At 39.5% G+C, this 26,000-nt stretch overlaps 1 protein-coding gene across 1 annotated transcript in view; it reads left to right on the top strand.

Moving 5' to 3' along the window:
* Positions 1 to 26,000, top strand: part of ANKRD13C (ankyrin repeat domain 13C) — a 58,490-nt gene that overhangs the window by 28,609 nt on the left and 3,881 nt on the right. Inside the window, exons 2-9 of the mRNA XM_015415794.1 lie at positions 1,550 to 1,595; positions 2,342 to 2,408; positions 4,012 to 4,156; positions 5,302 to 5,439; positions 5,742 to 5,903; positions 9,678 to 9,757; positions 12,589 to 12,687; positions 15,162 to 15,262. Coding sequence (XP_015271280.1) covers positions 1,550 to 1,595; positions 2,342 to 2,408; positions 4,012 to 4,156; positions 5,302 to 5,439; positions 5,742 to 5,903; positions 9,678 to 9,757; positions 12,589 to 12,687; positions 15,162 to 15,262 — 838 coding nt within the window. The remainder of the gene's footprint in view (positions 1 to 1,549; positions 1,596 to 2,341; positions 2,409 to 4,011; positions 4,157 to 5,301; positions 5,440 to 5,741; positions 5,904 to 9,677; positions 9,758 to 12,588; positions 12,688 to 15,161; positions 15,263 to 26,000) is intronic.

Raw genomic sequence — 26,000 nt, forward strand, 5'->3', positions numbered from 1 at the left:
TTTCTTTATGGAGAAACAGGGTTTTTAGGAATAGGGAAAATAAGGATATTCTGTTATGAGGCTTGAAAGTGTTTGCAGGTAACACAGGTTTTGCTGGGCTCATTAAATTATACAGTTTCAGTTGTCAGTTCCTGGGTGCACAGAACAGTTAACAGCCAAGCTTTTATTCTTAAAGTCCATATTGGCTTTCCTTTAGCCTCATGAATCTCACAGTATAAATGTGAGGTCCTCCCAGAGACTACAGAGCTTTAGCCTAAGAAACTGTGTCGTGAGACAGCTGTAGTCTTTTCCTGAAGTTATCACTATGCTACTGTGCTTTCCCATTAAAGATAGACTCTGAGACATCCAAAGAATCCTGGAAGAGGATTTTCACCCTAACCCTCTGTAGTGGAAACCCTGCCTCCAAACAATTCACTGTTTCAGCTTGTTTACACTTAAGACAGACTCTGAGACATCCCAAGTCTCCTGAGAAAGGATTTCTTTTTCCTGCGCCTCTGGAAGCACAATTTTATTTGAGCTGACATTGTAACTAATTTTACTCTCTCCCTCTCCCTCCCATCTGGCTTCTTCAGCCATCCATGGGCCCTGATCAGTGCTCCCAAGGTGTGGAGTTTAGTGAGCAAAAATTCTACTTTGTGAGCTACTGGCATTAAAGTTGTGAGCAAGCGATTGGCTACTGCAATAATTAGTTTGCTCTGAAGCCCTCCTTCCTGAGCTAAGACAAAAATCTGTGAGCCAGAGGCTAAAAAACTGAGCTAGCTCATACTAACTCAGTTTAGAGGGAACACTTGTCCTGATTGGCTGTTAGCTGCTGTGCACAGCACACACACGGGATTGGTGACTGACCAAAAGGGGCAGGACCTTTGCCTATCCATTACCAATAAAATTAATAATAATAACAATAACAACAACAACACACCTCCCAATAAATCAAACTCTAATTTGCCATGACATCAGAATGCAGGTGGCTCATGAACTTAAAGTTTTTCTCCCCCGCCCAAGATGAGATTCTGAACTGGGATTTAAACAAGATTTAAAATCTCAGTTTGTGGGAGGAAACCAGCTTGCCTAGGCACTTGTGGTTTGATGTCACTGGAAATTGGTGCTTGATTGTACAGGAAGTGTCCGATCGGGATCCACATGCTAGAAGCAGGAGAACTGAGGGTGAGTGCATAAACATAATGAACAAACTGTTTTTGCATAACACTGACAAACCTCTATTTAAAGTTTGTTGTGATCTCTGAATGGTCTATGTGGTACTTTCTGAGTTCATAAGAGAAGTATTTCTGGGGGCCCTAGATAGCTGTAGAATCCTGCAGTACAATGTTGAGGACTTTTTCATCAGGAATTCTGAAGCAGTTTCTCTTGTTCAATAGGAATTTGTATGACTGTAGGTCTCCCTGTTTTCTTTAATGAGGAACATATAATTTATATCAATAATGCTAACCATATTCAGGTCTTAGATTTTAGACATTGTTTCCAGTTGTGTATCTCAGTTCTAAAAATGTCAGTTTACTATCCTTTAACAAACAATTCTATCTTTCTTCAGCTAGGTGACTTCTATCTTGAACTTCACTGGGATTTTCAAAGTTGGGGTAAGATTTTTATTTTTAAAATTAGGAGCCTGATAGTTCTCTAAAATTAACTAATTGTTCAGAAGTATTAATTACGTATTTGCTAGAGTCAACTTTATATAGAAAATACAAACATTTGTTGGTGTAAAATATTATGTTTGTAAATATCTCTTGTATACTCTCACATTCATAATGCAGTCTGTAAGTTCATGGTTAAACTTACTGTTTATTTCCTTTCTGAATCTTCTAAGAACTCTGTCTTAATGTCAATGACTTGATTAATAGCAGTTTTCAAGATTACATACTCACCTTCTCCTGTTTTTTTGGGGTTTTAGATGTTCCTTTCTCTACATTGTCTAGATTCCCTTCTTTCTTTTTTCAATGCTAACTCTGGTTATCAACTTTGTGCAATTAACGTTTTTAGATGTTGTTCACTGGTGATCAGTTTTGCAGCTTTTGTGTGTGATTTTATTATTTCAAGTTTCATTGACTTTTTAAATTTTCTCATAGTTACATTGAGAGGCAGAGTATCAGTAATCTAAATAAATAATAAAACTCAGTTTGCTTTCAACCAGTGTTTTAAAGCAGAAATAAATGGTGTGGTGTAAAAGTGAAATAAGTGGTATGTTTTAAAGGTGTAGGACTTCCATCAGATTGCCTGTCTTTGAGTCTAGTCTCATTGATGTACAGAAGGAAAGTAATTTATTATTCTCTACAATATAACCATTTGAATGGAATGATATTAATGAGAATTTTTTTCCAAATAGTGCCTTTACTTTCCCGAATTCTGCCTTCTGATGCATGCAAAATATACAAACAAGGTATAAATATCAGGTAAGAAAAGTTTTTATCTTTCTAAGATTGTGTAGATTCAGAACACAATTTTAACCCCACTAAAATCTCCTTTTTATTTTTCATTTTCTGTTAAAAGTGTGGAGTGACCCTTAACTGTATTCAGTCATTTGTTGAAGTGTCTTTTGCGTAACTGGACTCTCAAAATTCTGAGTATTGAAAATTGGATAAATTAGTCATGTCATTCTGTAAAGTGGCTCTCTCTGGACGTTCGATGTGAATAACAGTGTGTTTGGTGTGAAGCCTAAGCATGCTTCAAGGCCATTTTCAACATGGTCTTCTTATTTGTAGCTTTGATCTTGAAGGGATTGTGCAGGTGTTTCAGAGTGAGCAACTGCATTTAATTATGTGGTACAATGACCCATTAGATTATTTGGAGTTATTTACTTCAAATAAATCAAGATGATTTTACAATTTCTTTTTAAACAAAGATCTTATTTAAGCATATGTGTCAAAGGGAGCATTCCTCCCTTCAATCTCTTCTTCACCTTTAATTTAAAGATTCTCATAATATTGAAAGAAAGAAAACAAAAACACTATCTAGTTCAGTCTCGCTACATTAGACTGAATATTGCTGTACTTTATAATGTGCTTATTTTAGTACTAGTATTTATTAATCTCTTCTACCATGTTTGTAGGAGACTTTTTATTTATGAGGACATCTTTAAATAAGACATTCATCAAGTGTAATATAAACATGTGCTGAACTTTGCATTGTAGAATTTAGCATTTGTTCCTTGATTTAGGACAATCCAGTGGTAGAGGATTGTTGTAGCATAGATTAGGGAGGATACTCTACCCTGTTGTCATTATGTTGGCCACCAACATTATAGGGTAAATCAAGAGCAAACTTTTACCCAGGCTTTGGACTGAAAGGTTCCATCTTTTTTAGCTGTACTATTTATGGCCACACATCTGTTTTATTAACACTCTTCTGGGTTGCTGAATATTGTTTATGTCCCTAACAGACTCTGTGCTTGTTTTGTTGCTGTTTTCAGTATCAATAACTTTTATACTTTTATGATTTTATTGTGATGTTTTTACTTTGAGCTGCCTTAGACAGGTCTCTGGAGAGGCGGCATATAATTTTTTTTTTAAATAAAATGGCCACTTCTAAGCAGGAAAGTTTGTAAAATTTGAAACAATTTATTAACTCTGTATATATACGAACAGAATGGTCTGCGTATTCAGTTTTAGAAAAGGGATATATGAGGTCCTTTCGTAAAGAGAGGCTTTTATGACCTCATATTCCCTTCATGTGCCTTTCTTTCCTTTCAGCATTCCCATCCTTTCCCAATTGATTCTCCCCCATCAGTCTTTGCTTTATGCTTTTGCACATGTTTGTTTGAACCCATACCTACTTTCTATGTACTCGTCTCCACTTTTCTGTTTGGCATTTTCGTCTTTCTTTCCTTGTTTTAGCCTTTTTGATTTGCTTGTTGTCTTTCATGTCAGTCTTCCTAGAAGCAAGGCTTGATTTGAACTAAGGCTTCCTGGAATACCTTTTTTCATTACACTTTTATTTAAGCAATATAATATATGTCTGATTTTCTGGGTCTACTCAAATGTTGGGATGTTTCTCTAGGCTCGACACAACACTCATAGACTTTACTGACATGAAGTGCCAACGAGGGGATTTAAGCTTCATTTTCAATGGTGATGCTGCACCCTCTGAATCCTTTGTAGTTTTAGACAATGAACAAAAAGTTTACCAACGAATACATCATGAGGTAAGCCATAGCATAACTGAAATGTTTAAAAAATGTTACAAACCAGAAGTAAACTGCTTTATATGAAAAATTACTCTTACTATTTAGGCTTAAAAAACCCTGCAATAATACACCACTGGCATCCTGTAAAAGTCTACAGCTGCAATCCTATGCGGACTTACCCTAACCAGAATTTGTACAGGATGGAGTGACATACATTCAACTCACACAAGTTTGTGATACCAGAATTATTGGTGGACTTTATTTGGCTAAACTGGAGGCCCATCTTATAGAATAATAACATACAATACAGAAGGAAACAACATCTGGCCTTCTCCTGTATATGTACATCTTATGTAAAAAAAATTTTGAATGTATGTCAAATTTGTAATTGGAATTGTGACCACTGAGGAAGGCCCTTTGAGGGGCCGAAACGCGTTTGGTTCAGTTGCACAGCACTAACCCATCTATGTATGAATGTTGAGAAGTTTTTTTATGTCTGAATGGTACATTTTTAATGAGTCTAAGTTTTAAAATGTGTACACCTGAATAAATTTTGCATTTTTATAATATCCTGTAAAAGTCTACAGCTGCAATCCTATGCGGACTTATTCTGAAGACCCAAGGAATGTGTCTGTCTTCTCAGTAAACATTGCATACTGTCCAGCATATCTAATGCTCTGTTCATATATTGTTGCTTTACAGGATACCTAGTTAATTTGTCAGTTCTGCAGTGGTTTTGCACATCCTAAGCTGTTGTGCTGTAGAAATTACATACCTGTGTGGTAGTATGCTATTCCAATTTAGTTGGCAACAGTACCAGGTATATGTGAAGGCAGGAAAGGCCGGGAAACTGCATGAGGAACTGACTGCTGCATATCTTCCAAGACCCTGCTGTATGCGTAAACATAGCTTCAGAAAGTATCTGAACTCAAAGTACACTGCAGTCTACTACTTGGGAATCTGGCCAGTCTCTGCACTGATGTAGTTATGTCAGTGTTGCGCACGCATTTTCAGTGGATATCTGCTCCCCAAGGAATTAATTGCTTTTTGAAAAGTTCCTAATTACTTGGAGGAGAATTTGGAAAGGTAGAAGATAATGCATCTATGTTAAATACTTCGGTGTTTTTGCTTCCTTGTTTTAAATAATATTCATTCTCTGTTAGGAATCTGAGATGGAAACAGAGGAAGAAGTTGACATTTTGATGAGCAGTGATATTTATTCTGCAACATTATCAACCAAATCAATTACTTTCACACGTGCCCAAACAGGATGGCTCTTCCGATTCAGAGAAGACAAAACAGCAAGGCTGGCTTTTTAAAAAAGGCATGCATCCTGTGCTACTGTGTTGCCTAAAAGTGATAATAAGTCAGCTGTTTGGAACTCTGGGGCACACAGAGTTATTTTCAGTCCTGTCATGCCTGTTGCCCAGTCATGTAGATTTGGAAGAAGGGACAGAGGGTGGTGATAAAGGTTATAGTAGGAAATGCTTTCCCCAATAAGAGCATGAGAAAATAAGAAAAATATTGAAGGGAGGACTATAGACAGGGTGGGTAAGATGGTTAGGGTGGGGTTTTTTTAAAATTAATAATGTTTTTCTTGCAGGAAAGGGTAGGAAACTTCTTGGCAGACTTCTACCTGGTTAATGGGCTTGTATTGGAATCAAGGAAAAGGCGAGAGCATCTCAGTGAGGAAGATATTCTTCGAAATAAGGCTATCATGGAAAGCTTGAGTAAAGGTGGAAACTTAATGGAACAAAATTTTGAGGTACAGTTAAAGCTTATTAAACGTTGTATTAATCAGGTATGATGGAGGTTAGAACAGAACAAACAGAGCCAGTTTGGTGTAGTGGTTAAGTGTGCAGACTCCCCAGGTTAGATTCCCCAGTCCTCCACTTGCAGCTGCTGGATGACCTTGGGCAAGCCATAGTTCTGTCCGAGCTGTTCTTGAAAGAGCAGTTTTTATCAGAGCTCTCTCAGCCCCACCTACCTCACAGGGTGTCTGTTGTGAGGAGAGGAAGGGAAAGGAGTTTGTAAGCCAGTCTTGAGACTCCGAGTGAAGGGCGGGGTATAAATCCAATCTGTTCTTCTTCTTTCAACAGATTCCTTTTAGATGTGCAATACTTGTATGTGTCCATGCTGCATGTTCTCTTTTACTGATAACAGCTTGTAGCATGACGTTTCTGAAACTGTCTGGGTTGCAGCTGGTTGTTGGAGACTGCCAGTAGAAAGTATCTTGGAACTTTAACAATGCATAGAGCAAGCTTGTGGATTAGGCCTTGGTTAGTGATCAAGCTATCAGTGTGATTGTGCTGCCCCCTGCAGAGTTTAGAATAGTAAACCTAGCAAGTTGTACTGTAGCTTTAAATTTATAAGGATTCTGGGAAAGGTAGTTCTAGTAATCCTAAGGTCAGTTGGTTAAGAGTAGCCCTCCTTAGCCAGTAGGCCGCATCCACTAAGCTAATTATCCACTAAGCTCCTTAGCCAGTAGGCCGCATCCACTAACCTTTCTACAGCTCACCGGCAGCCTCGCAAAGACAGTGGGCACTAGAGGGGAGGTCTCCACAGAAGATTGAAGTAATTGCAATGTACTTCCCTCTGACCAATGCCTTCATTGCATCCCAGATGACCTGAGAGACACTATAGTCAGAGTCATTTTTAAAAAAAAATTAAATTTCTAAATCAATATCTGTATATGTTTTGTCATTCAATAAATTAAAAAAAAATTAAAAAAAGAGTAGCCCTCCTGATTGGTTTATACAGCCTCCCCTTCCTTTGATACATTTACCTGGGAGAAACTGTTTATTGCCCTCATCCTTTCAGTGAGTTTTTGTAATCTTTGGCTAACAGAGGGGAGAGATTCATCTCCTTTTACCACATGAATCACTAAAAGACTCAGGACTTTAAGGCTCCTATCAGCACCAGAAAAAGGGGAATGTGAGTAGGACTGAACCTTTGATGCATAAGAGTCAAATAAAAAGTTGAATCTAAACGAGTGTGACTGTGCGTTAAATTCTTAGCAGTCCTTGCTACCAGCTCCACAGCTGCCGGGAACTGCATAGTGATTAATTCCCTTTTTAACCTTTCAGAATCATGGTGGTTTGTATATTAAAGAGTAGTTTAAACATACTCATTTCTCTGACATCACTTTCATAAACACAAGAAATTCCTGGTACTGCCTCCCCTCCGTTCATTGAACAGGAGTTTTAGAGTCCCGCAGCTCGTGGGAGGGGAGAAAAGGAAAAGTCTACATTTTTGGGGGGGGGGGGGGAGAGACAGGAACCTTTAACTTTGCCAAGTAGCTGACACTTTGAAGGGCCTTTATTGTGTGTTTTATTGTGTGATGCTTTTTAAAAAACTTTTCCCCTTACCAATTGGTATGATTCTGGGGAAACTTAAATGTATACTTAAGTGTTTTGCCTTCTGACTGTACCACTAGCTTTTTCAGTATTCTGTCACAACCCACCCTATCATAGAAATAGCTAGTGCACATTTGTGTTGGTTTTCTTACATTTTAGATCCTGCCAATGCTAAGGCAGTTGGGTCTGTTCTGGAGGGTAGCATCAGTGTAGGATTTCTAACCCTAGCCCTGTGTATTCTGGAGACAAAACACTTATGCCGTAGACTTGGATAGTTATGTAAGGGAAGTGTTTTAATCCCCCCCCCCCAATAGTTTACCTTCAGTGAACTACTGCTTAACTTGAGTTGCATAGTATATCAAAAGGTATATGAGAAGCATCCATTTTGAGAGTATGCATTTATGTTTTGCTTTGTAGGAAGTGTTGTACGCACAGTTTATGAAACACTGTTATGCACTCTGCACTCTGACCTGAGTTAATATGCTAACCTTAGTGAACACATTTAGCACCTCTGACAGACATAGATATAAGATATGTTAAGTGCCTTTGATGATTCTAACCACAATAACTGAAATCAATCATGAACATGTATCCAGATATTAGACTTTGGTTCACTTATGGCTATTGCTTAAAATGCATGCTGGGAAGAAAAACTAAAAAATGCTGACAGGCAGTTATACTGGGGTTTTTTGGTAATCTTGCTTGCTTTAGCTAGCTAACGGCGTAGGTCCATCGCCTGTGAATCAAAGTGAATCTAAAAGAACATACACAGTGTACCCATCTTTGCAACATTACAAACCTCATGGCCAGAGCAGAGAAAGGCCTATTGTTTGATAGAATGAAGTACCTCTTCGCCTGGGAAAGTTCAGCCCCCAGGCCCAATCACCGGGTTGTGACTGGCTAATGATAAAGTTTGATGGAACCAATAACTGTGATTTATTTCTGAAGTGTCATATGGAGTATAAAACCCTATGCCTCCCATTGTAACCTTGGGGAGAGCTGTGGAATCCAAAACCTTAGGGGACTTTTAGGCATCTTCCTCCTTTCTTGCTGATATCATCAATAAAGTCATTGATTTGGATCTGATTCTGATATACAGGAGTATGCTGAGTGTTTTCTCAAAATTGGGCTGGGAAGACATACATACAGCATATTTCTGTACATCAGAAGGGATCACAGAAATCAGAAATACAGACTTGTCTCATATATTGAACTTGCCAGGAGGTGCTGTACATAATGCAAACAGGAATTCCAGGAAACAGTTGAGTCAGAATCCCTAGAAATAGCTTTTAAAATGTGCTTTTCAAAATCTCCCTGTCAAATAGAACTATTTTTTTTCCAGCATGTAATTATACTTTTGCAGTCCCAAGGTCCAGAAATTTAGATTTGGGGGAAGTTTTGAGAGCAGGACTCATGTTAGTGAGTTGCTCTAGGACAGGGACCCCCAACCTTTTTGAGCTTGTGAGCACATTTGGAATTTTGGCATGACATGATGGGTCCAGCCACAAAATGGCTGCCACAAGGTGACTGCCACAGGAGACAAATAGGGTTGCCACAGCTTAGCTTCAGTGACATGGTACAGATCCTTGAGCAGTGGTGGCAGCTGCTGCCAAAGCAACATTTTTTAAAAAATCTGCACAGCCAGTCAAATCTCCAGTAGTTGATCAGAAGCTTTGCTGGGCCAAAAGACCTACCTGACCCTACTCACTTCCTTAAAACACTTGGCAGGTGTCAGGAAAAGTGTTGCTGGGCACCATGTTGGGGACCCCTGCTCTAGGATCTGCGTACTGTATGCATTTTTGTCAATTTTTAAAATAGTTGTAGTGATCATGATTCTGTTACTAGTTACATATTTTAAGCTTATCTTGCCTGTCATTTTGGCCTTGGGGAATATCTGATACTGAATTAGCCTTGATCTCCAATGTAAATTTCTGCTTGAAGCAGGATGTCTAAGTGGACTGTTGAAATAAAACCAAGAAGTTCAGGTGAGTGTGGCAGTATTCTAATTTTGGATTGGTCCAGTTTGTTCCGTTTGGCAGATGTGCCACTTTGACTACCTGAAACGAAGGGCAACATTCAAACATGACACATGGGTCTATGAAGTAAATTGTGGGAATTTACTAAGCAGTGTAGTTCTTTGATACCATGTAGCATTTTACAAATAATTATGTTTTCTTTAGCAGCCTGTCAGAAGGCAATCCCTCACGCCGCCGCCACCCAACACAATTACATGGGAGGAATACATATCTGCTGAAAATGGAAAGTAAGTATTAATTATATCTGTGGTAGTGGCTGCTTCTTTCTTTCTTTTGATTAGTGAGCCACACCCCATAAACTGAGGCTAGTGAGCCACACCCCATAAACTGAGGCCCTGGCCCCAATATTAACATCATCATTAACAGCCTGTACCTGCCAGTATGACCCAAACTATGATGTTTGATGACTGTGTGATTTGTCGGATGTTGCCAATGCCCGCCATCGCTTTATGATTTGTACTAGCACTTTATGTAATGTTTTTATCTCTTATTTACTGTGATTTTATTCAATTTCCTGTTTTATCTGCTTAACTATCTTTGTGTAAGCCACCCTGAGCCTGCCCTGGATATAAATTAAATAATAAATAAAGGTTATTTGCCATGAATAGCAGTTAGAGCTGAACATCTGTAAGAAAAATGGTTGTTAATAGTTCTGCAAATGCATGCATAAGAGTTCAGGGTGTTGTAATAGCAGTTTTACTGCATAAGTGGATAAAGTGGTTAGTTTCATGTTGACACTCCAGTGTAAGATGTGAAACCGCCTCTCCATGAGCATAACTTACCTTCTGCTTGTGGACAGAAGCCGTTGGATCCTACTCAGAGATGGTGTGGATCTGTCCGTTATGTCAAAAGATACATAGGCATTGAATCAACACGGGTTCATAAGTTTTGAAATACTGGCTAAAAAAAATCTGACCACTTTTTTCCATTTTCCATTTCATGGTTTGATTTTACATATTAGTCTATTGGATTCTGTTCTGATAAAGAGCCAAGCATTTGCTGCGTTGAATGGAAGTTCACCAAGCAGTTAATCCAAATGGTTTCTTCCATGAGCACTTATTGGTGATCAAAAAGATATACTTATGGAACTACTTTTGTCCATGATAGTCAGATTTCTCATTCAAGTTGCTGTCTTTGGCTAACCTCATAATAATAATTAAGGTATATGAAGATAAAGGTAGCCATGTGAAATCATTCCTCCTGTATCAGTAAAGAGAAGCCTGATCTATTGAAACATCAAAACAGGTTTTAGAATCTGAGTGGCTCCAGCCATGTTAGATTCCATTGGCTTTACTTGGAGAAAATTAACCTGTGCATAACATTCTCACTGAAATTAAGGGTATCTGAAAGCTTGACTTCAGTTGAATTGTGCCTGTAGGTATTTTGTTCCTTTTTTCTAGAGAACACGTAGAATCTATCACATTATATTTTCTCCCTTCCTTGAAGGAGCTCAGAGCGGCATGGGCTGTTTCTCTCCCCCTCTACTTTTATCCTCACAACAATCTTATGAAGTAGGTTAGGCTGAGAGTGAGTGACTGGCACAGTGAGTTTTATGCCTGAATGGGGAATCAAACCCAGATCTTGCTGGTACTGTAATTGTGGCTAAGAGCTATAATTCAGAACCAGACTACTACTTCTGAGCTCTCTGTCCATGGTTTTGTGATTGCATTTCTCAAATAGCATTCATCATCCTCACATGGCAAATGGCTTTTGAAACATACGTATTTTTTTAAAGAAGAAAAAACAAAGTTTCAAAAAAGCTTTTGCATTATTAGATTGGGAAAGTAGGGGGGAAAGTGCTGGTTAAAGAAAGTTCTGTTCTCACTAAGAACATAAGAGACGCCAATGTTGGATCAGGCCAAAGGCCCATCCAGTCCAACACTCTGTCACACAGTGGCCAAAAATACCAGGTGCCATCAGGAGGTCCACCAGTGGGGCCAGGACATTAGAAGCCCTCCCACTATTGACCCCCCCAAGCACCAAGAAGACAGAGCATCACTTGCCCCAGAGTGCCTATCTATACCTTGTGGCTAACAGCCACTGATGGACCTCTGCTCCATATGCTTATCTAATTACCTTTTGAAGCTGTCCGTGCTTGTAGCCGCCACCACTATAACTATAACATAACATAACTGAAACAGCTCTCTAGAATTTGGCCAACATAAACAATAAAACCAAACCAAAATCCTGCTTTGTTTTATCTTAGACTTGTTTCCTAACCTTCAACCATATACTTTATTTGTATAGGTGGGTTCTAATGGCATCCTTAAATAAAGCGTACCCTGTTACGAATTTTTCACATGGTTAACCCAATTTAAAGCAATTGCTTCATTTTAGATGCAGAATGAGTCTTACAATTCAGATAGCAATCACACTGGCTTGGGTAAATTCTGAATGTCCGTGTGGTGGACTTGTTTAGGAATATTTGGATTCCTCCAAAGTTTTTCCTAACAGTCTTGATGTGTGTTGTCCTCCCTGACACCATAAGTGTAGGTGTAAACATATTAGCAGGATTACATGCAAGGAAAAGGTTATGTTTTAGCATGAGACATTCTTCATTTACTTTAAATTTTCAAGTAGTGAATTCATAGAAATCTAAACTTTAAAAATGATCTTCTTATTTCCATTCCAGGTAGAGTACCTGAAGCTCATTATCTAAGATCCCTATGGAAGAGCTTTTCCTGTTGGAAGGGCTTTAAATGTCTGTTTCTTATACTATAGCAATTGGCGCCACAGTGACAACAGTGTTTGAAACCATATGGACATTGAGAAATCCCACTAGGCAAACATAAGTTCTTGATGTTGACTAAGAAACTCCTTAGAACCTGACATTTGACTTGTACTGTGTGGAATCTTTTATGGCTTAATGGGAGGTGTCTTCATGCCTTCCTTTCAGTTATTTTACTCTGCTAGTTGCTTACCACCTCTGATAACTAGTATCTGGATTCTTCTTAGATTTCTTGTTAAACAGCTCTTGTCCTCTTGCTCCCCTACCCAATATTAATATGTTCCATCTTCTATCTTTAGGGAGACTTTAATTTTTATTTTCTTTAATTAGAGCACCTCATTTGGGTCGGGAACTGGTTTGCAAAGAAAGCAAGAAAACATTTAAAGCTACAATAGCCATGAGTCAAGAATTTCCTCTAGGAATTGAATCGTAAGTCCTAAACTTGTCTGTTAAACATGGTTGTGAAAGGGAATGTCATGAAACATACTAATGTATAGAAAATATGTCAATTCGAGATACTATAATTTAATATATTCTCATGGAATATAAAAATGTGGTCTACAGTAGGATTTAAGATTGATCTAGTACCAGTATATAATCATTCGGATCTGTGGCACCCTCACTGCCAAGTTTGGGTTGTTACCTGTCCCACATCCTTTTGTAAGTTAGTGTGTTCACTTCCACAATAAACCAAGTTTTTCTGATTTAAACATCAGTTAAGGAAGGCCTTCTCTAATGTTTAAGTGAGAAACAGTTTCCCTTTATTTATAAAAATATGTGTATGCTACCTTCCCTCTTGGCTCAACATGGCATAAAGGTAATAATTAAACCAAATGGAATAAATACTCCAAATACCACACCCTAAACATGCCGCCTGTTCATACTCCATCAAAAATCTTGGCAGACAAACAGGACTCCAAGTTTGGCAGTGCCTTCTAAAGATCTCCAGGAGTTCATTCCACAGAGTGGGAGCCATGATGGAAAAGATCTGGGTTCTGATCAGTGCCAGCAGGTGGCAGCCTGACCCAGCAGTTGATGAAGAAGCACGTACGGGAGGAGATGATCCTTCAGATACGTGGGCCCTAGGCTATGAAGGCTATCGTGAATTCTTTATAAAATTGTAATATATATAGTATATGTTAATGTTGCTTTGGTTTTTCTCAGTAACAACAACTTACTATGAATTGCACTCTGTACTATTAAATATTCCATTCCCCCTGTATCATTTTGTTTCTTTTTCTTCGGTGTCATGAAATGGCCAAAGCCGATTTTTCCTAGCATAATTTTGTGAACCAAGGGACCAGTTTAAAATTTTAAACCATTGTTGGAAAGCTAATAAATTCTCCTATAAATAACTGATACTACTGTTTTTGTGATATAAGGCATAAGTCAAGCAAAAAGTCATTTTCCCCCTACATTTATATATAGTTTTACTGTACATGATGCTTTACCTAATCAAGATAGCCATCTAAAGTGGTCTCTTTAGATTCTTGCTGAGTTTACTTGCTGATTTATGTTGATGCAGAAGCGCAACTCAGCAAGTGAACTCAGAAGGGATTTAAACTTCTTTAAATGCCTTCTAGCCATGCCCCAATAAAAGCTGAATAATATCAGCTTTTATTTGGGCACAGCTATTTCAGTAGCTGAATCAGACTCTCCAATCTGTATTTGGCTGAATAAATACCCGAAAAATATTGATAAGGTACTTTTTAGGAATTTATTTGGCTTAGTATATACTCAGTGCACACCCCTAATAGATCTCAGAGTTTACTAAAATTCCATAACTGATTATCAATATGGAAAAAATAGCTTTGAGAGAGTTGATTTTTAGGTATGGAGCGTTATAACTTGGATTTTTTTGTTGTATAGAAGGATTTTAATGGCCCTTAAAAACTATCATCTGAGCTGTAAAATAATTGTGTTTATAGTTCACATAGAAGAAAATATTCAATTCTATTTTAAAAAAATTGTATTTTAATAGAAATTACAAAGAATACACAACATATCACAACATTATGTAATATATATATCACTTATTTATCCACTGACAATACCACAAAAATTGAGATTTGGTCTTCAGTTTTCCTTTTCAGTGTTGATCTGCTGGAATATCTGATATTAGTGTTCTTTGATACTCATCTTGATTACATTTTCCTTCAATGATAGATTCACTTTAAATGCTGAATCTTTTGTAAATGTACATCTGCACACTTGATGGACTAAATCTACCACTTTTTTGTATAATTCTTTTCTTTTTTATGTTGTATGCTAATTAATAACACACACACACACACACACACACACTTGAGACTAGCTTTTAATTTTGTAATGACAGTTCATCAAACTTTGACAGCCTTCTGAGTGTATTTCCTTCTTTTATTTATACTTACAAGAAATGCTTAATCTCTAAATATGGAAAGATAATTTTTTGCCTCTTTTTCTTGGAACATTTCCATAGGAGATCATCTTATTGTTATGTTAATATTTGGTACCCAGCACATCTTGAGCTTTCCCATTACTTAAGGCTAAATTCTGTAGTGTTAAATCTTCAGCGGACACTGAGGAATTTATTGCATAGGTTTTTTTCAGAAATAAAGGACAAGAGATAGCTAAAATAGTAATTAAACATTGTCTGCTGTCAATACAATGTCATGGAATTCAATGGATTAAATGAGTTTTGGAGTAATTGGACCAATCTTGTTTAATTCGTTGGCAAATATGGTTCCATCTGATTGTATGAACAGTGGCCAATAGTAGTATGTTACCCTGATGAACATGGCTTGATTTTTTTTGGCAGCTATCTGCTCTGCAAGCATCTCTCTTATAATAGAACACTATTCTGGCAGGCATGGGTAAATTTTCAAGCTGCTAAAAAGAAATTGTCACATGTGTTTCTTTTTCAGGTTATTGAATGTTTTAGAGGTAATTGCACCTTTTAAGCACTTTAACAAACTGCGGGAGTTTGTGCAGATGAAGCTTCCACCAGGCTTTCCTGTAAAGTTAGGTGAGCTGTCCTTTTATACTTAATCAGTTAAAGTGTCTGCCTGCCCTGCAAGAGGCAGGCGGTTCTTTATGAGTGTTTCAGAGTGAGAAATATAGTGACTTGCCAATCAGAATACATTTAGATCCTGCAGAGGAATTTGCTTGCTGCTTCAGTGTGCTGAATAGAAAATATGCAGAAATAGAAACTGAATGTTATTGCTCAAGTCAGATGTTCCCAAACTTTTTTGGGCCACCACTCCCTTGGTTCCATAAACTCATCCCCATTGCCCCCATCCTACCCTATAAAATGCATTTTTCACAATAGCAGTTTGCATGGTCCACTAAGGAAGATAATAACAATAAAATTCAAAACAGCAACAATTAATTGCACATTTATTCAAAATACAATTAAAACTTTTTAGTTTAATTTATTCAACAAAATTTATGAACTTGATCCAACGATACCAGCTTTTCAAATTCTGGTAGTCATTTAGCAAGAATCTTAGACACCACGTTTAGTAACTGCTTCACTGTTCAGTAAATTGTTAATGCCATGAATGTGCTTGATGAAGTGATACCAGTTTCCCAATGTCTGGTTTAAAGTCACTTAGGAGGAGTCTTAAATCACCACATTTAGTAACCTGGAGGCAATTTTTTTGCTTGGAGAGAAGTTGGATGGTCACACTAAAACCACGTTCTACCAAATATGGTGTTGGAAATACAGGATAGCTATTGGAAATTTCCTTCTGTAACCAAAGCTCCTTAGTACGGTTTCTTAAACTTTGGCTTCAGCTCAATGTCATTTTGTGGCTCAGTTAGTTCTGCCTTCACTACCCCAACTTCCTCAGTATCTGAAAATGGATTTATCAGCCAATCTGGAATTTCCATTGAAAGAAGATCCTCAAATCGCTCAGACAAATCTTCATGCAGCATATCTAAAAGGTCACAAAAATTTGCAGATCATCAGCTTGTATCCTACCTTTCTTTTCTAGCTCAGACAAGCTCGGAATTGGTATAGCTCATGATGGTCTGTATTGCATTTGAATAAACATAGAGACAACAGATTTGGCTTTAATAAGGTTAACCTCATTTCCTTGCAAATTCATTTCATTGAACGAAACATTGGAATCTACCTGAAGGTTTCTTCTCTTCAGTGCGGCAATGTCATGCCTCCACTCACTCTGGTAGGACTATGCAAATTTTTGTAAGGTCCCCTATTGGAGAGATCATAGGCTGACCCTCCAGTTGTGTCCAAGCCCTGCTTTGTATGACCTTCATAGGTATTTTCCTTTCCTTTTCCCTTAATTGCTATTATATTCTTTGTTGCTCTCCTTTTTTCTTTCTCTTTTTGAGGTGGGTGGGTGGGAAGTAGAAACCTTCAGGTAGGTTCCAATGTTTCATTCTCCTTCAGTGGGGGAAGTCATCCAAGCTGGTTATCTTTTCCCAAGCTGTAAGTGGTCTGCTTTCACCATCAGGTTCCAGGGTGGTGTGACTGACATTTGTACCAGGTCCAAGAACCACAGGCGTTTTGGCCAGAAGAGTGCCACAAATATAACTTCTGCCTCCTCCCTCCTGATCCTGTTGTACATTCTGCTGATGTGGGGAATTGGGGGGAGGAGACCTACAGTGGGCCCCTGGACCAAGAGTGTGACAGAGTATCCTTGCCCTCTGACCTAGGATTGTGGAATCTTGACAGAAACCTCGTAACATGCTTGGTGATGCTAACATGTTCATCACTGGGTTCTCAAACCTGTGTGTGATCTGGAGGAACGCCTCTCAGTTCAGCTCCCCAACCTCTCTTGCTGGCATCTGTGGTTATGATGATTTGGTGTAGGGTGAATTATGTTGACTCCCTTGGCCAAGTTCTTGTGGACTGTTCACCACTTCAGATCCTTCTTCAGGCTTTCTGATATGTGGATCTTGTGTGTGCATGTTGTTATATCCCTGTAAAAAGGGAGGAGGCTCCACGGCATTCCAGGAATGGAATGGCACCCATGGAATCAAGTCTGTGGTTGAGATCATAAGGCTCTTGCACCACTGAAAACGGCATGAGGTCTATGTAGTTGCTGCCCTGGATCTCTGTGGCCAGAGCCCTGATTCTCTGTTGCTTCCCTGCCAGGAGAAAAACTTTGGCTAGATTGGTACGAATTTTGGCTCCCAAATGGATTAGATCCCTTGTGGGAGGCATCTGACTCTTTTTGCGCCTGTAGAATTTTTACTGTCATTTTTGTAAACTTTGAAGGTGATGTGTCGTCCTTGGCCTGATGAGTATGTCGTCTAGAAAGGGGTAGGTGTGGATTACCCCTCTGTCACAGTTTGGCGACCAAGACTACGACGACTTTGGTAAAAACATTTGGCAAACGAAAGGCCAAAAGGCAAGGCCTTGTACTGGAAGTGACATTCGTGATGATAAAAATGGAGGAATTGCCTGGAGTCCGGGTGCATAGGGACATACAGGTAGGCCTCCCTAACGTCTAGGGAGGTTAGGACGTTTTTTTCTGTAGAACTTCTAGGATGTGATGCAATGATTCCATCTGGAATTTGCGTTTCTTCACCCAGTTGTTCAGCCCCTTCAGATTTAGAATTGCTATCCAGTCCCCAGATCTCTTGGGGACCACAAAGAGCACCAAGTAAACTCCTTGGAAGTGTTGGTTGTGGGGGACTTCTTCTGTTGTGCCAGTCTGTGACAAATGCTGAATTGCTTTGCTTAGTAAATGGCACCTGTCTTGAGATCGCGGAACCACGGATGGTGTAAACTTGTAGGGGGCTGTAGATACAAAATACCCTGTAGCCTTCCATAATAACTGAAGGTACCCATTTGTCTGTTGTTGAGGGCTTCCAGGCCTCCAGGAAGAGCTGGAGTTATCCCCCAGTAAGGCTGAGTGCTTTTTGGCGGACAGATTTTTGTCCTGTCTGAAAGATGTTGGTGGTCTCTGGTGGTTCCTATGTCTATATCTGAAGGACTAGAACCAGGGTAAATTTGATTTAAATCAATTTAAGTTTGAATTACTAGTCATTAAGACTAAATTTAAATCATGGTTTTCCACATAAAGACTCATTCTTGCTGGCATAATCTTAATATTTACAACCAGATGAAGCTTTCTAGAATAATAACTTTTCAGATTAATTTTGCAGTTATATCAAAAAATTACTGATTCGGGTATACTTTTAGAACACATAAGAACATAAGAACATAAGAGACGCCAATGTTGGATCAGGCCAAAGGCCCATCCAGTCCAACACTCTGTGTCACACAGTGGCCAGAAATACCAGTGCCATCAGGAGGTCCAGCAGTGGGGCCAGGACATTAGAAGCCCTCCCACTGTTGACCCCCCCCCCCAAGCACCAAGAAGACAGAGCATCACTTGCCCCAGAGCCCCTAGCTATACCTTGTGGCTAATAGCCACTGATGGACCTCTGCTCCATATGCTTATCTAATTCCCTTTTGAAGCTGTCCATGCTTGTAGCACCCACCACTTCCTGTGGCAGTGAATTCCATGTGTTAATCACTCTTTGGGTGAAGAAGTACTTCCTTTTATCCGTTCTAACCCGACCGCTCTGCAGTTTCATGGAGTGCCCACGAGTTCTTGTATTGTGAGAAAGGGAGAAAAGTACCTCTTTCTTTACCTGCTCTTTCCCATGCATAATCTTATAAACCTCGATCATGTCACCCCTCAGTCGTCTTTTCTCCAAGCTAAAGAGCCCTAAGCACTTTAACCTTTCCTCATACGGAAAGTGTTCCAACCCTTTTATCATTCGAGTTGCCCTTTTCTGCACTTTTTCCAAAGCTATAATATCCTTTTTAAGGTGTGGTGCCCAGAACTGCACACAGTATTCCAAATGAGGTCTCACCATTGATTTATATAGGGGCATTATTATATTGGCTGATCTGTTTTCAATACCCTTCCTAATAATCCCCAGCATAGCATTGGCCTTCTTTATTGCAGTCACACACTGTCTCGACACTTTCAGTGAGTTATCCACTACAACACATCATAGATAGATAATTACAAAATTATTGCAACGTGAACTATCTCCAGTTTAATAGGTTAATCATTCATAGTTGGACAACTTTTCTGCCGTACTTTATTGGAAGGAGAAAAATAATCATTACTTTAATAATAACAATAACAAATTATCTTAAAAAACAACCACCTTAGAATATCAGCCCGGTCCACACATGAAGAATTTAAAATACTGTCTTCTGTAGCTCACGCATCTTCATCTTTTTGTTTGTTCATAATCTGGAAAAGAAACACGAGCTTTCTTGCTTTATCAGGTCCCAAATGATTTCTCAGTTTAGAATGAATGTGTCCAAAGGAAGACAATATTCTTTCTAGGACAGCAAGAAGAAACTATTGCTGTTAGAAGTGAAATTGTTACTTCAACAGTCTCTAAATCCAAGTGCTTAAGTGACTTCCACCAGTTCACTGGTCTGACTTTCTTTAAAACATCATCAGCAAACATATATTTCTTGAATGGTTCCCTCTTAGCTCTGAAGTTTATTCTAGTTGGCATTACAGATGAATGATTGCTGGATACCCATGTCATAGCTAACTCCTCTTCCTCAGCACTTAAGGTTTGACCTTGGTACCGGATATTGACAATATTTGTGAGAAAATGAACTGGAGACAGTGCTTGTCTCATTTAATGCTTGTAATTTAATTCTGTCAGTGTGTAGTTCTGTTTTTAAGTGCTCACTCAGTTCCTCCAAATTTCAACAGTATCAGTAATAAAACAGCCATTTTTCTGCATTTTGTTTAAAGCTTCAGAAATGGGTTTCAGGATGCTCAGCATATATTCAACATTTCTCTTAAGCCCGATGTTGAGGATTTTGGCCATGAAAGTGCGATCTATTTTCTCTAGATTTTGTTCACAAACTGTCATCAGACTAGGCCAGTTCTTGACTAGGCTCAAAACAGTCCATTACAGAGTTCCATTTAACATCTTGTGGGAGCGTTAGCTTGGTTCCACCCATTCTTTTCAGAGCTGCTGCTACAAACTGATAGTTACAGAAGTATTTAGCAATTTCAACGACATTAGTTTTTATTCCTGGAACACTGAAGTCTTTGGCGTGGAGGTGCAGCAAATGACCACTGCAACCATATGTTATTAGCTTTGTATTCCCTTCGTGCTCATCTAAACTGCTCATCTTGGATACATTTGCAGCATTGTCTGTGACTAAACTGAATACTAGACATTTAAATTTTTGTTCACATATTGTTATAGCTTTTGCTGCCACATCTTGTAAGTATTTTGCTGTGTGTGCATTTCCTGACATATCAGTTGTTTCTGCAAGGAAGATATTCCCTTCTTCTGTTGTTATACAAGCACACACTACAGGATCGTTGTGGAATTACTCCACCCATCGAGACTTAGGTTAACAATTTAACCCTCTATTGCTGTTGCACATTGCTCCATTTCTCTGTCATAATAAATAACACTTTATCCAGCAGTTGCTGTGCAACATCTGCTCTGCCAGGTGGACTGCATCCTGGTCTCAGTGACTGAACCATATTAATGAAGAGTGGGTTTTCAGTCAGACAAAAAGAAGTGTGTCACGTAAACAAACTGGGCATTTTTTTTTCATCACTTAATAACTCTTTTTCTAATCTGCTAGTTTTATCACAAATGTCTATGGTGGTTCCTGGATGGTTGGCTTTTTTCTTTTAGGTCATATACTGTGGATGTGTGGTGTATTTGATATGACTGAAACACTATCCTGGACATATAACTCTGAAACTGTAGAACAGGAGTATGTTGATCTTGAAAGTGGATAGTTTCCAAAATTCCCTTATGTTAATGATGGATTCCCCTAAACAAAACAAGTCAATGCTGTTATTATTTATACCATTTCTTCTTATTCAGTATTACTCATTGTATTCACTGCCATTCAGTACTGCCCAAAAAAGGAATATTTGCTTGTTTCAACTTTTTATTTGTAACAACTGTATCAAACAGTGTACATACAGTGATAACATACAGTGTAACATACAGTGATAATAATAATATAATTGTGTTCAGACATGACAGTTCCTCAAGTCTTTAAGAAATATGATGAAATCAAAACGTTTACCAACCTGAAGATCCTGCCTGTTCAACTATGTACCTTTTGTCATCTTCATCACAGCATTGCAGTGTTTGCATTTTGTACGCATGCCTGCCTTACCCATAGGTAGAAACTTCATTAAAATATTCCCAAACTGGGTCTCTTTTACAGCCTGCTGCCATTATAGGTTTTTTTCTCCAGAGAAAGAATAATATGATAAACCTCAAACTATACACAGAAAGATTCAAATACTTCTGAAGTATTCTGCGCAAAAGGTTTCACTTTCATTTTTACCGCTTGCCCCTCCCTCCTCACACTTAGCTTCTTGTGCAGATCTATTCCAATCTTTTATTCATTGAATTTTTTGAAACTTAGTACTTAAGAGGTAAGGGGTTGATTCTGTGTACATAGATTTGCAAAGGAACAATGGGATTAAGGTCTTTTTCTCAACTCTATATTTTATAGCATTTTTGTTGTTAAGAAGACAAATGTGATCTCTGCAGATGCAAATTCACAGTTTTGAGAACTGTAAAACCAAGGATATGTGATAATATCTTCTAGACAGAAGGATTTCCAAATAATCTTCCAGAAACCTCTGGAAGAGCATGACATTGTGAATGGATTCATGGAAATCATTTACCAAAAAATTTAAACATTGCATGCTACATAATTAAAAGCTAATCCTTATTTCATGATGAATAACCTTTGGACTATAATGTATCTTAAACAGAAAACTATCTTTAGATAGATTTTTCCTCAAAAAGCATTTTATTTTTAAAAATCCAATTTAATTTAAAAAATTTAAAAAAAACACATTGATTTTTATCCACCCTGACTAGAACCTTCTGAACTCCCTCAAGTCTTGCCCAGATGATCTGAAACTATGAAAGGACTGCTGAGATGTGGACTTTGTCTTTTTATGTCTGCTAGCCGAAGTTGAGGGCATTGCCTTCTTTTTCTTTGTTTCGACTATGACCTTATCTAAATTGGATTCCCCAAAGAGGAGTCTACCGGAGAACCTCTCTAACAACAGATTGCTCTTAGCCAAAGGGTCCACTTTCCAGTGTTTTAACCAGATGTTTCTTCTGATTATGTTCGCTCCTTGTGCCCTGGTCCGAAACTGAATTGTGTCCTGGGAGGCATTGGAAGCAAACTCTGCCACCCTCTTCATCTTCAGTAGGGTGTTCCCTCTAAGCTGATTTAGTGTGAGCTAGCTCAGTTTTTTTAGCCTCCAGCTCACACATTTTTATCTTCGCTCAGGAAGGATGGCTCCTGAGCAAACTAATTTATGCAGTAGCCAAATCGCTCGCTCACAACTTTAATGCCAGTAGCTCACAAAGTAGAATTTTTGCTCACAAGACGCCACACCTTAGAGGGACCTCTTAAGATCTGGAGAGTTTGTGTCCAGATTCTGTAGCAGATTGTCTGCCCAGATGATGATAGTGCAGGTGAAGTTCGAAAGTACTACAGAGGCTCTAATTGCCAACGACGATGCCTTGTGCGACTTCTTTAGCACCGTCCTGTTCTTCCTGTCCACTGAATCCTTCAGAGCATTTTCCCTGTCTGTCGTTTGGTAGTATGGCTCTGGAACAGAGAGCAACCACCGGAGTCCACCAGAGGCACCTTGAGGTTCTCCATGGTGTCATCTGGTAATGCATAGAACTGCTTGGCTATTGAAGTTAATGAATTGCCACTGCCTGGTAGGGCCCACTCTGCCTTGATGATGTCCTCAAAGAAGTCTAGAAAAGGGAAGAACGTCTGCACCTCGGTGGGTCTGTTGAACCCCTGCTATCTAAGTTAGCTGAAACTGATGATCTTGGCTTCTCTGGGACCTCTAGTTGGTAGTTATGGGGGCTAATCACCTTGTTTAGTAGGCATTGAAAATGCTCTGCCTGGAAGAGTCCAGAGGAATTTCTTGTACTTCCTCCTCCTCCTCTCCCAACCACTCCCCCCTTGTCTTTTTGGGAGTTGCCTTCTCCTGAGGCTAAAATCAAGGAGGATTCTCCACATTCCAGTTCTGGGGGTGGTGGGTGCCTTATTGGCCACGTGGTCTGGGGAGCCAGCTCCTGGGCTCTGGATCTCTTGGATGCATGAGGAGGTCTGGAGGGCTGGATTTCATCCTTGGAGGCTTCCAAGGAATGTGAGGCCATGTGCTTGGTCCCAGCTGGGAGCCTGACCTTTTTTGCTGCTGGTGGGGAGAGGTTTGACTCTGATGACACAGGTGAGATGGAGAGAGGGAGGGGCATTGCCTGCCTCTTCTAGTTCCTGATGGCTGCTTTGTGTCCACCTGTGGCCAGAAAGGGAATGGGTAGCCTGGTGTGGCAGTGCTGGCCTGGCTGCCATACGGGGCTCCCCAAGTAGGTGGAAGAGGTCACATATCCCTGAGGGCCTTTATCATCCATTCTGTACCGGATGGAAAAAACGTGTATAAAACTGGCCACGACACCATATTTGGGTCTGTCTTCAGGGCTGACGTCATGTTTGGGTCCACCTGCATGGCTGCATATCTAGGGGAAGGGAGGCAATGCCGGGTCCCACGGGAGATTTGTCCCTTTGCTGCCCCATGTCCTGGAGGAAAATCCGGTGTTAGTCTGGCTGGGTCCCCCCAGTTCCTATCTCCATGGGGGCCTTCTGGCCTGATGTCCATTCCATGATGGTCTCCTTTATCCTGCAATGCCGTGCCAGTGCTGGAGGTTGCTGGACTGGCAGGCACTGGTTGTGTCCCGTGGGGCTCTCCCTTGCCCTGTGTTGCCACACCTGCTGGAGGCTGCTCGGCTAGTTGGGACTGCTCATCTGACTGCGCTTGCTCCGCGCGGGAGAGAGGTCACAACCTGAGACCTCGGGTTGCTTTTCCTGCATCACTAGCCTCATCTCCTCTAGAAGGTTTTCCACAGCCCCAACTCCTCCCCTTGAAGCTTTGAGCAGAGGGGGCCTCTCTCTGGCTTTCTTTTTTCTCCTACTAGCTATGGTGGTCAACTTCTTGGCAGCCACAGGACCTGCAGATGACCCTTGCTCTGTATCCATATCATTGATTGGTTGGTTTTGAAGCCTTTCTAAGATTTTTTAAAATAAGTTTTCCAAAGATTTGATGTGGAGAAGAGCTCAAGCCTCCTACCAGAGCAGTAGGGCTATCCAAAACTCGAGGGTCAGCCTACAATCTCTCCAGTAGGGGTCCTTGCAAAAATGTGCATAGCCCTACCAGAGCAAGTGGAGGCATGAGCTAACCAGCTTGGATGACTTTGCCCCACTGAAGAAAAACTTTGCAGACAGATCTGATAAATAAGCAATGTCATGCCTTATGTCTTTGGGTTTGTCATTGAGCAAAGCTTTCGTGTCTTCAAAAAACTCCACAACAGTGTCATAGAGGTTGTAAAAGCACATTACACAGTTGTCTTTTGATAGCCAATGAACTTCAGTTTGAAGCAGCAAACGTTCAAAATCTTCATCTACAGAGCTCCTAGCATAGTCAATCATTGGGAGCATGAGCTTTAATTTTATTCACTGCAGTTGTGACAGCATGTAATGACATAGTAAAGAAAATATTATAATTGCAAATACACTGTCTTTGAGGAACTTTTATGATTCAATATGCAGTTGTGAACATTTTGCTGAAGGGAAAAAATGCATCCATGAGTTATGAACATTTAAATCGAAGGTATTCTACCAAGGGTTAATACTTTTACTTTGGGTCCTGGTAAAAGTGAAGGGTCCTGGAGGACTGAAAGAATTAAGAAAATGGCTTGAATTTAAACAGAATGAAGATGATTTTAATTTATTGCTTCCTTTTAACGCTTATTTTTTCTTTCATTTTATTACTGCAATTATGAATAAAAGACAATGTATTATATTCTTTATAAAGGCTTGTCTAAAATTTTAATTTTTTTGCCAAAAACATACCCAAAGTTCCCCCCAATATTTATATTTATGTACCATAATGTTTCCTCTTATTTAACCCCCCCCCCATTTTTCTGTTAGTTAACCAATTCTTTTTCTTCTACTGCCTATTTCCCCCCCTTTTTTAATTGGGCTAAAAAGTGCACTTCAATAGGTTAAGTAACAGAGAACACTGAAAAATAAATACTACACAGTGCTACTATGTTAAGGACTTACCAGCAAAAGCTTTCTGGAACCACTGGCTTAAGTGGTTCTAGGTCTTTTCTCCTTACATTTGATTCCTTCTGGACTGCATGTGTGACATTTCTGAGGAGTACAAAGGATTAGAAAGCACTTTGGGTTGTATGCAGGCTAATGTTTCTGTTAGATTCCCACTCGGGACTCTGACTTTCCCATCTTCTCCCTTAGACAGTATTCTGAAATGGCTCCCCAGATCTTTTTCCTGGAGATCCCCTCTTTCTAGGGCCATTTTTAGCTGCTGATAGAAAATTGTGCTCCTTGAGCAAAAATGCTTGCACATGTGGAAATATCTAGTCTGGATCCAGCCCTATCTATATATCTAATTCCAACAGGGGGCGGGTTGTGGACAGGGCCGGCTCGAGCTTATTTTGCACGCTAGGCAAGGATCCTTTCTGCCGCCCCCCCCCCCCATGCGCCCACCAATTTTCAAAAATAAATGCATTTTAGGAAGAATGAAAAACACAAATAATCAAGAAACTCCCAGAGTACAGGACCGGGTGCAGTTTGGTGCCCCTAAGGGCTGGCCCGCTCTAGGCGATCGCCTAGTTCGCCTAGTGAGTGAGCCGGCCCTGGTTAT

The sequence above is a fragment of the Gekko japonicus genome, unplaced genomic scaffold, assembly GCF_001447785.1.
Source record: "Gekko japonicus isolate JY-2015 unplaced genomic scaffold, Gekko_japonicus_V1.1 scaffold20, whole genome shotgun sequence".
Taxonomy (NCBI): domain Eukaryota; kingdom Metazoa; phylum Chordata; class Lepidosauria; order Squamata; family Gekkonidae; genus Gekko; species Gekko japonicus.